This window comes from Archocentrus centrarchus, chromosome 18, assembly GCF_007364275.1.
Source record: "Archocentrus centrarchus isolate MPI-CPG fArcCen1 chromosome 18, fArcCen1, whole genome shotgun sequence".
In the NCBI taxonomy this organism is placed as follows: domain Eukaryota; kingdom Metazoa; phylum Chordata; class Actinopteri; order Cichliformes; family Cichlidae; genus Archocentrus; species Archocentrus centrarchus.
The window spans coordinates 3,305,295-3,316,891 of NC_044363.1; the positions used below are offsets into that span (position 1 = coordinate 3,305,295).

Here is an 11,597-nt window from a genome sequence, read left to right on the forward strand (position 1 = left end):
TAACAACAACGAGACTGACTCAGATAATGATGAGAGGGAACCCGACATGCTCAATGCCGAAATCGCTCGACTGTTCAACTCAGACACTGAAGATGAGGAATTTGATGGATTTGTGGAAGATGAATGATTTAAAATGTGAGTGTATTTTTCTGTATTTGTTACAACTCAACAATATTCTGAGTTATTGTGAATGAGCTGAATAAAGTTCAACTTACCTGACGCTTTTGTTTCATTCTACATACTGTATGTTTTATCATGCGACTTATAACCCGGTGTGCCTTATGTATGAAAATAGACCCGTTCATTGATATTGCGCCTTATAATGTGGAGCGCCTTATGTTCCGCAAAATATGGTACTTGTTGCTGACACTGGCATCTTATCCAGTTTACACTGGTTAAATCATGTGTTTGTAATTTTATACATTGTCGACTTTGTCCAATTCAAAATGGACTCAAACAGAAACAGACTTTCACTCATCCTGAGTTAAGAGGTTCAAATGTGCAGACTGTCTTGTCCATTGGAGATTTCCATCTATGATTTTCCAAATTCTGTCAGTAATAAAAACATTGCCCGCATGAGCAAAGTCATTTGAGCGTCTGGTGCTGTCCCACCTCAAGTCCCTCACAGCCCCCCTTCTGGACCCCCTGCAGTTTGCCTACAGAGCCAACAGGTCTGTGGACGACGCCATCAACCTGACTCTGCACTTCATCCTACAGCATCTGGACTCCCAGGGAACCTACGCCAGGATCCTGTTTGTGGACTTCAGCTCTGCCTTCAACACCATCATCCCTGATCTCCTCCAAGACAAGCTGTCCCAGATGAACGTGCCAGATCCCATCTGCAGGTGGATCATTGACTTCCTGATGAACAGGAAGCAGCACGTGAGGCTGGGGAAGAATGTCTCGGACTCCCGGACCATCAGCACTGGCACTCCTCAGGGCTGTGTCCTCTCTCCTCTGCTCTTCTCCCTGTATACCAACTGCTGCACCTCTGACCACCAGTCTGTCAAGCTTATTAAGTTTGCAGACGACATGACTCTCATCGGACTCATCTCAGACGGGGACGAGTCGGCCTACAGGATGGAGGTCAAACGTCTGGTGTCCTGGTGCAGCCACAATAACCTGGTACTGAACGCCCAGAAGACAGTGGAGATTATAGTGGACTTTAGGAAGCACACAGCCCCTCTACCCTCCATCATCCTGACTGACACCCCCATCACCACAGTGGACTCTTTTCGCTTCCTGGGAACTACCATCACCCAGGACCTCAAGTGGGAGCCCACCATCACCTCTGTCATCAAAAAGGCCCAGCAGAGGATGTACTTCCTGCGGCGGTTGAAGAAATTCAACTTGCCAGCAAGGACCATGGTTCAGTTCTATACTGCCATCATTGAGTCCATCCTCACCTCCTCCATCACTGTGTGGTACGCTGGAGCCACCACTAGGGACAAACAGAGACTACAGCGCGTTGTGCACTCTGCTGAGAAGGTGATTGGCTGTAACCTCCCATCTCTCCAGGACCTGTACACCTCCAGGACACTGGGGCGTGCAGGTCGGATCACAGCCGACCACTCTCACCCTGGGCACAGACTTTTTGACCCTCTCCCCTCAGGCAGGAGGCTACGGTCCATACGGACCAGAACCTCCCGCCATAAGAACAGTTTCTTCCCCTCTGCTGTTGGACTCATGAACAATTACCCTAAGACTGTTACCACCACCCTCCACAAACGCTGATGACCCTATGTCTATGCACCTGTCTGACTGCACTGATGTACATATTAGTGGAATATAGTTTACATTCTTTTATCTTTTAATTAGTCTCTGCACTGTATATTTTGTAATTTTGTAATATTGTGCTATAGTTATAGCTCTAATATCTCTGTATATTTGCAATTGTATACTTGTATATTGTCTTATAGTTTTTATACTTATTTGTTTTTTTTTGTTTTTTTTTTTGTTTTTTTTTTTTTTTTGTTTTTTTTTCTGTAAGCACGAAGTACCGCAGCAATTTCCTAATGCTGTGAACCTGTTCACCCATATGGCAATAAAAACCTTCTGATTCTTCTGATTCTGATTCTGATTCTGATTCTGATAAAATGTTTGCAGAAAATAGTTATTAAAGATGGTTGAGCCAGTGCCAGAAATACGCAAACACTTCCTGATTATGATATTAACTTGTCCTTGTTCAGATTGTTTGACCATCAGTAGTTCTCATGTGTTTCATTTTTGAAATTTCTGTAATTTTGTAATAAACATTTATAGAGTATAATGTAGTTACTAACTTGGAAAGTGCCTGAATGACAAAACAGATGGGGTGATTTTGTCCAGCCTGTTTCTGTAATGGCGTCCATGTCAGGGTGAACTCTCCTGGTCCTGTTTTATTCCTGATCACATTGTACGGCCCACTGAACAGCAGCTCAGACATCCTTGAACAGAAAAACCAAAAGGCAAAACTTGTTGACTTACATTTCACAAATATTCCTACTGATGAGAAGAGTCAAGTTTCATGCAGCGTTCCTCTTTCTTCATTTAAATAAAAAAAAAAAAAAATTTTCTTGCACTATGAAAGTATTTGTTTCTGCATGGCTGTGAATTTAGACTGTTGTTTTGTTTTCATCTGTCAGCGTAATACGTTGTATAGACTGTTGCTCTTCAACAAACAGAAAAGCAAAAAGTTTTTCAAGCTACATTTCAAAAAGATTGGTTTTATTTACTTTTTGTAGATCCTGCAGGAGATTATTTTTGTCTGTTGCAACTGTCAAAAACATCAGATCAGTTTTTTGACCTTCTCAGTTGAAAATATTGACACAAACTCGTTAACATTTGTTACTTTAAAATTTTTTCCTGTAACTTACGTGGAGTTTTTTGCTTCTGCACTGATGCTGATTTGCAGGGTCTGACTGACATTAGTGTAGAGCTGAGCTCTGTGGTCTGGGGTTGGAGGCAGAAACCGAGGCAGAAAGTCTCCTCCTGTGCAGGACGGCACAGCAGGATCCACTGAAACATCACAGAAAGCAACAATGTCAATCATTAGGATGGAAACGCTAATTTGGTGGTCAGATCGCTTTATGATTCTGAATTTTAAACTGGCAAATTTGTAAAGGAGTCATGATATCATAATGACCTGTAACAAATCTCAGTCTATCAGGTAGTTTTTTGGACCTACTGTGAAGATCAGCTTGAATAATGACAGTATTTCTAACTTCAGAGCAGCATTTTGGAGCATTTTGTTCAAGATGGCGCCGGTGAGGTCAGCAGCCGTCGTACCTGCTCCTACGCTTTGTTTGTATATATTAGGTTTAGCTTTAATTCTCGACTTTATAATTCCGCCTGCTCTGTGTCATATCACGTATGACAGAGAGACTCTTTTTAATATCAGAATACAGCACTCTGGCTGTATTCTGACACCTTTTTCTCCCGACCCGGCTTGGCCCCAGGAGATCCTGCGTTTCCAGTGGGCCAGCTCAAACAAAGGAGGGCACGGAGCACCCAGTTCACGGACAAGGCCCCGAGGGAAAAGAGCCGGCGTAAGAGAGAGGCTGAGGCGTAGAACACACCAAACGCCACTGCCGAGCATCCTGTTGGCTAATGTCCAGTCACTGGATAACAAGCTGGACGAACTCAGGGCCAGGATACAGTTTCAGAGGGACATAAGGGACTGCAACATCATCTGTCTCACGGAGACATGGCTGACCCCCCTCATACCGGACCACGCCGTACAGCCGTCGGAGTTCTTCAGTGTTCATCGCACGGACAGAACGAGTGAGTCTGGAAAATCAAGAGGAGGAGGTGTGTGCCTAATGATTAATAACAACTGGTGTGACAGTAGGAATGTTGTCCCTCTGAAACAATCATGTTCACCTAACCTGGAGCTCCTAACCCTGAAATGCCGCCCCCACTACCTGCCCCGCGAGTTCACTTCGGTCATCTTCAGCGCCGTCTATATTCCACCTCAGGCGGACACAAACACTGCACTATCCGAGCTACATGAGGCTATTTCCACTTATCAGGCTAACCAGCGTGATGCGGCTCTCATCGTAGCCGGGGACTTTAACAGTGCAAACTTGAAAAAGGTAATACCGGAGTTTATTCAACACATCGACTGCCCCACCAGAGGAGAGAGGACCCTAGACCACTGCTATTCTCCATTCAAAGATGGCTACAAAGCAAAGCCTCTTCCGCCTTTTGGGAAGTCTGACCACACCTCTGTCCTTCTCATGCCGCAATACAAACAACGGCTCAGGCAGGAACCCCCTGCTGTGAGAGAAGTGACACGGTGGTCTGATCAAACAGAGGCCGCTCTGCAGGGTGCGTTGGATTCAACCGACTGGGACATGTTTCGCAGCAGCGCGGGCGGAGACATCGAGGAGTTTACGGAAACTGTTGTGGGATTTATTGGGAAAGTTGTTGATGGCACTTCACTTAGGAGGACAATCAGGACTTTTCCCAACCAGAAGCCGTGGGTGGATAAATCTGTCCGCGACGCCCTGAGGTCCCTCACCGTTGCCTACAACTCCGGCCTCGCCTCTGGGAACATGGAGGACTACAAGGTTGCATCATACAACGTCCGCAGAGCGGTGAAAGAGGCCAAACATCGCTACGGCCGCAGACTGGAACAGCAACTACAACAGTCTGACTCCAGGGGACTGTGGCAGGGACTACGCACCATCACGGACTACAAAGCACCACACACACACCCGGTGAGTGCCGACGCTTCTCTGGCTGATGAACTCAACATCTGATGAACCAGAAGAAAATGTGCTAGCCAAAGGACTCAACTTTGCCATAGCCCCACAACAGCTTCCTATAGTAGACCTCATCACAGCAACAGAAACCGCTATAAGAAATAACAAACTTTCTCATCCTGTAGCAGAACAGATCAGGATGAAAGTTTCAGCCACTCTCGCCAGTGCAAGACTTCCTCCATCCAACCTCACCATTCAGGAGAAGAAGGCCATCACAGCCCTAAGCAAGGATCAAAACATCACCATACTGCCAGCCGACAAGGGGAGGTGCACGGTTGTGCTGAATTCATCGGATTACCACAACAAAATTACTACACTCCTCAGTGACAACAATACTTATGAGGTCTTGAGACGTGATCCCACAAGCAACTACAAGAAAAAAGTTGTTTGCTGCCTGCAACAACTTGAAAAGGAAAAAGCCATTGACCGCCCCACTTACTACCGCCTGTACCCTGGAGAAGCCACTCCATGCATTTATGGACTCCCAAAGATCCACAAAGAAGGAGTCCCACTTCGACCCATTATCAGCAGTATAAACTCGGTCACCTACAACATTTCCAAACACCTCGCCACCATCTGATCACCGCTTGTTGGCATCACACCCCACCACATTGAAAACTCTACAGATTTTACTAACAAGGTCCAGAATCTTGTACTGGATCCAGATGAAACCATGGTGTCCTTTGATGTGGTTTCACTTTTCACTTGCATACCTACAACTGAGGCAGTGGAGACCGTCAGAAGACGACTACAGGAAGACGATTCCTTACTGAACAGAACCAGCTTCACCCCAGATCAGATTTGTGCACTTTTAGATCTCTGCCTTACCACAACATATTTTAAATACAATGATGGATTCTACAGACAGAAGCATGGATGTGCCATGGGCTCCCCAGTGTCTCCCATTGTAGCCAACCTTTACATGGAGGAAGTGGAAAGTAAAGCTCTTGGTTCTTTCAAAGGGACGGCACCTAGCCACTGGTACAGATATGTAGATGACACCTGGGTCAAAATCAAAACCCGAGAAGTAGAAGCCTTCACTCGTCACATTAACTCAGTGGATAAATACATACGTTTTACCAGGGAGGACACCAGAGATAACAAGTTACCATTCCTGGACTGTGCGGTGCTTATCGAGGAAGATGGAAGCCTCAACATTGAAGTTTACCGGAAGCCCACACACACAGACCAGTATCTCCTCTTTGACTCCCACCACCCTCTGGAACACAAACTTGGGGTGATCAGGACCCTACAACACCGTGCGGAAAGTGTTCCCTCTAAGGCAGAAGGGAAGCATAAGGAACACACACACATTAAGAAAGCCCTCAAAACATGCGGTTACCCCAACTGGGCCTTCATCAAATCAGCTAAGATGCACAGGAATGAAGGCCAAACACAAACTACAGAGAATGGGAAGGACAAGAGGAACAACATTGTCATCCCATATGTGTCAGGCTTGTCAGAGAAACTCAGAAGAATTTTCTCCAAGCATGACATCCCAGTATACTTCAAACCAAGTCACACCCTAAGACAAAAACTGGTTCATCCCAAGGACAAACCCGCCAAACACAAGATCAGCGATGTAGTGTATGCTGTTCAGTGCAGTGAAGAGTGCTCGGACCTCTACATTGGTGAAACCAAACAGCCTCTTCACAAACGAATGGCACAACATAGAAGAGCCACTTCGACAGGACAAGATTCAGCAGTACATCTGCATCTGAAGGAAAAAGGGCACTCTTTTGAGGATGCCAATGTCCACATTTTGGACAGGGAAAACAGATGGTTTGAAAGAGGAGTGAAAGAAGCCATCTATGTCCACTGTGAACAACCATCATTGAACAGAGGAGGTGGATTACGTCACCAACTTTCCCCCGCTTACAGTGCTGTCCTGAGCTCCCTTCCCAGACGTCTCAACCCCCATTCACACCTTTGTTCCAGTGACCTCAATAGGCCACAGGAAACAATGGAGCGGAGTCCTAAGTTGGTTTCAACTGAAACCACTGATTAAATATGACCCACGCCCCCTTCACACCTGGGCACATGTGTTCAAGCACACGATCAATAGAGGGTCATAACCACCTCCAGGGGACTACGCCCACAGGGGTTTAAATACCTGGGTCTCTCCACCATTTGGTTGAGAACTGAAGAAGCCTTTCGGATGAGAGGTGAAACGTCTTCAAGAAACAAAAAGAAGTCCAGTCGCCTTTTTCAAGCTCCAGAGACTACTATGACCTGGATAACTGAGAATCTACACAGACAACTCAACATCTTCTTTGCGCGCTTTGAGTCGGGAAGCCGATAGCCCGCTGCGCTCCCGCCCGGAGGGGCGGAGACACTCACTGTGACGGAGCGCGACGTGAGGAGGGCGTTTAGACGTGTAAACACCAGGAAAGCGGCTGGACCAGACGGTATTAGTGGACGTGTCCTTAAGACCTGCGCTGACCAGCTGGCACCTGTGTTTACACTGATATTCAACCTCTCACTGAAACTGTGTGTGATTCCCACCTGCTTTAAAAAGTCCATCATAGTCCCTGTCCCAAAGAAACCACACCCCAGCAGCCCCAATGACTTCAGGCCCATAGCGCTCACCTCTGTGGTAATGAAGTGTTTTGAGAGACTCATCAAGACATTCATCACCGCCTCACTGCCCACCACCCTCGACCCACTACAGCTTGCATACCGGCCAGACAGATCCACAGATGACGCCATATCCTTCCTCCTCCACAAGACCCTTTCACACATAGACACTGGTAAGGGGAACTATGTGAGAGTGCTGTTTGTAGATTACAGCTCAGCATTCAACACCATAGTTCCCTCCAGGCTGGTCTCTAAGCTGCTGGACCTGGGCCTGGGCCCATCCCTGTGCAGGTGGGTTCACAGCTTCCTGACCAGCAGACCACAGGTGGTACGAGTGGGTCACCTCACCTCATCCTCCCTCACCCTCAACACTGGATCCCCCCAAGGCTGTGTGCTCAGCCCTCTGCTGTACTCACTGTACACCCATGACTGCGAGGCCACGTCAGAGTCCAACGTCATCATCAAGTTTGCTGACGACACAGCTGTTGTGGGACTAATCTCTCACAATGAGGAGACAGCCTACAGGAGAGAGGTCTCCCGCCTGGAGAACTGGTGCCAGGAGAACCACCTCCTGCTCAACGTCAGCAAAACGAAGGAACTGATCGTGGACTTCAGCAGGAAGCAGCAGAGGGACTACCATCCACTTGTCATCAGTGGTGCTGAGGTGGAAAGAGTGGACACTTTCAAATACCTGGGAGTGACCATCTCACAGGACCTGTCCTGGACTCATCACATAAACATCACTGTGAAGAAGGCCAGACAGCGTCTCTACCTCCTCAGGCGGCTGAGAGACTTCAAGCTCCCACTTAAGGTGCTCAGGAACTTTTACACCTGCACCCTCGAGAGCATCATGCGTGGGAGCATCACCACCTGGATGGGAAACCAAGCAGGACTTCATGGCCCTAAAAAGGGTGGTTCGTTCAGCTGAACGGACCATCAGAACCACCCTCCCCAACCTGCAGGACATTTACACCAAGCAGTGCAGGCTGAGGGCCATGAAGATCCTAAAACAGCCCAGCCACCCCGGACACTCTCTCTTCTCCCTGCTCCCATCAGGCCGGCGTTACTGCTGCCTGAGGGCTAAGACTGAAAGTTTGAAGAAGAGTTTTTACCCACAAGCCATCCGTCTGCTCAACTCTGAGCCCTAACTGGACCATTATTGCACAATGTAAATATTATAATTTATAAAAGTGTGTATAGTGTATAGTATATAGAGTATAGTGTATAGTGTGAATTACTTTTTTATTTTTATTCTTCTTATTTATATGTGTGTGTATATATGGTTGCAGGTACAAAATACATTTCACTGTGCATTGTACTGTGTATAACTGTGCATGTGACAAATAAACACTATCTTAAATCTTAATCTTATCATTGTAACCCAAAGATGATTAAAATATGGAACTGTACCTAGCAGAACAAACTGGAGCGGTGCTTTGCTGATAGCATCATTGGTAGTTTTTATTGTTTGTGTGGTTTTATTCAGGGTGATGGTCTGTCTGGGAAAGTCCTCCATCAGTATTTGTACTGCATACGGACCTTCATTACTGCTGTTGGTGGGGCTGAATGACAGAGTACAAGACTGAAAGAGGACAAAAAGGGAATGAGGTCAAATCAGATTATCCTCCTGTCTCATGTGACACTAGGTTATCAGTCAGGCTCACTGGTGAGAGGCTGAGGACAGATGGTGGATTGCAGGGGTCACACTCTGATGATGTGTTTCCAAATCTGCATTTAACGTCATCTCCATCAGGGTCAAACATCAACAGGCTGAAATCTCTCTGACAGTTTGAAGGAACTCTGAGAGAGAGGAAGAAATAAAATCTCAGGTTCCTTTATTGGTGTCCTTACAGTAGGTAGATTTGTTGTTGCTGTTCAGGTGTGGTAAGAAAATATAAAGGAGGAAAGAGAGTGAGAACAGAATCCATCGAGCAAGATTGTCTCAACTCAAATGGATCTAAAAGCCTGATGATGAAAACTTGTAGTTGAATTGTATTAAATGAAGAATAAATAACAGTCTGGGATACCACCCCTCTCCTTCCAACTGCTTAAGGAGCATGATAAGTAGAGTGAGTGTGGCATCTTCACACAAACTGCAGATGATCCAACACCTGCTCACTGTCCCACAAATATATTAATATTATAACGCTGTTTGTCCCTTAATGTGTGGCTCAGTTCCTGAGTTTCTTTGCTGAAATCCTTCATGTCACTCTGATTATGAAAGCAGTTCAATGTAAAATTTGAATACAGCTCCATGTGTTCATGCTTTAACGAAGCCCAGTACAAAAGGTTACACAACAGGTTCCTGTGTTTGTCTTAAGCACTTTTTCAAATGGTTATTTGACTCTTACCTGAAAACTGATTCAGTCTCCTTTGATTCCCATGTGAAAATGCCCAAATTTACATCTTAACAGGATGATACAAAAAGAGTTTTCTTTTCTATGCACAGTGTCCACCTTCATGAGTACAGTGCATTAAAAGTCATTAATCTGGATACTGGGGGTAGGTTTGTGGCTGCTACAGTTTAGTTGCTGTCCCTTTTTCAATTTTTAATTACTGGAGAAATAAAGATTAAATAAATAAAATAAAGACTACTCTGTGTACTGACCAAATTATCAGACAAATGTCATTGTATATTTCACAAAGAAACATGTATTTAATTTCTTGCAGTATTCAAATCAAAGGTTTTTGCTTTGTCTGAGTGGATCTCTGTTCTACATGGAAACATCAAGTTCAGATTTTCTGTCTGCTTTTGGGGAGAACATCACTGTTTCAGCCATGTTTGTTGGCTGTACAGGCAAAACAGAGAACCACACAGTGAGCAGGCTTACCTCACAACTGGGATGATGGTGGTCTGAGGTGATGAGTTTTCATTGCCGGTGTCGGAGCGTTTCCTCAGTTCCAGCAGTACTTCAGTGTTCCATGATCTGATGGTGTTTCTGAGGCCGTTTATCCAGTCACCACCCAACCTTCAGTGCAAGTTTGGGAGTCAGTTTCCACTGTGCTGCTCAGTATGTATAAAGTATGTACAGATATCAAACCCAACATATATTTGTTAACACATCATCAGAGCTGATCTTTAGATTTTTTTTTTTTATTATCAATAACTGAATAAAAAAAAAAAGCTCTGGAGAAGGTGGTTTTCTGTTATCATGAAGTTGTAACACAATAATGACCATTTAATTTGATTTTGAACAATATCAAGGAGCACTCACCAATATTGATGCATATCATCGCTTAGAATCGGAAAAATATAGATATACTCCATCTGGCACCACTCTCCACTGCTTTCACTGTCGACCTTGTTCAGCTCAGAGAGCACATAACCACAGCTGCTGTCTGGGCAAACAGATGAGTAACTGCCATCGCAGTTACGGCTGTTCCTTGTATAGCGCCACCTCAGCTGTAGATTTACAGTGAATACGTGTTTACTTAAGAGCACTTAAATTAAAAAAGTTAACACACTGAAAAAGAAACTACATACCAAGTCAGATCCATTTACTTTAGGCTCTTTTGTGTAGTAGGTGAATGTGCCAAAAAAAGAAGCCTGTTGCTGACTGAAGAAATCAGAAGCCTGTGTGCTGCAGACCATCAGCAGCAGCAGCAGCACAGAGAGCGACATCGTGAATGTTTGTCTGTCTCTACAAAGACACTGAATTACTGAAATAAACTAACGCTCACTTCCAAAGACAGCCTCTCTCTCCTTTTCTCACAGCAGCTCCTTAGAAGGAAAACAGTAAAACCTGGTATGAGGAAATGTTTCATGATAATGGGCAGTGAATGTAAATCTCTCAACAAGATGAGACTCCTTTCATTAAACTACGTCTTTATCCGAACATCATTAAACATTTTCTTTTGATTATAAATTAATTTGATTTTTCAGGTGTTGTTTGTTTTGTCTTTGTATCATATTTGTAACCATTTTATCACCTACAGCCTCAGCAGAGGTTGACAGATACTTTATATATCACATATTTATTTTGTAATGGCAGCTGAAGTGTTAATCATAAATGTTTTGTGCTTGTTTGTAGTCATTTTGTGTCTCTTTGTGGGTTTTCAGTGGATTTGTGTGTCTCTTTCTGGGATAAACTGAAAGAACTGGGACCTCCTCGGTCGTTGGCTCTTTGGGGTCCAGCTTTTGTGTTCTGGCTCCAGCTGCAGTCTCACTCATTAAAAATATTTGCTGGAAGGAAGGTTTGACACATGCTCAGTTCATATGAAAAGAATTTAAAAAGACATGGCTGAGAAACAAGCGAAACCTGTTGATTCATTGTT

At 44.9% G+C, this 11,597-nt stretch overlaps 1 protein-coding gene across 1 annotated transcript in view; it reads right to left on the reverse strand.

Moving 5' to 3' along the window:
- LOC115797619 (uncharacterized) overlaps window positions 1–10,944 on the reverse strand; it is a 14,780-nt gene extending 3,836 nt beyond the window's left edge. Inside the window, exons 1-7 of the mRNA XM_030754216.1 lie at window positions 10,807–10,944; window positions 10,538–10,725; window positions 10,154–10,291; window positions 8,987–9,122; window positions 8,733–8,904; window positions 2,856–2,997; window positions 2,283–2,426 (exon numbers count right to left, since the gene is read on the reverse strand). Coding sequence (XP_030610076.1) covers window positions 2,283–2,426; window positions 2,856–2,997; window positions 8,733–8,904; window positions 8,987–9,122; window positions 10,154–10,291; window positions 10,538–10,725; window positions 10,807–10,944 — 1,058 coding nt within the window. The remainder of the gene's footprint in view (window positions 1–2,282; window positions 2,427–2,855; window positions 2,998–8,732; window positions 8,905–8,986; window positions 9,123–10,153; window positions 10,292–10,537; window positions 10,726–10,806) is intronic.
- Between the last annotated feature and the right edge of the window lie 653 nt (window positions 10,945–11,597).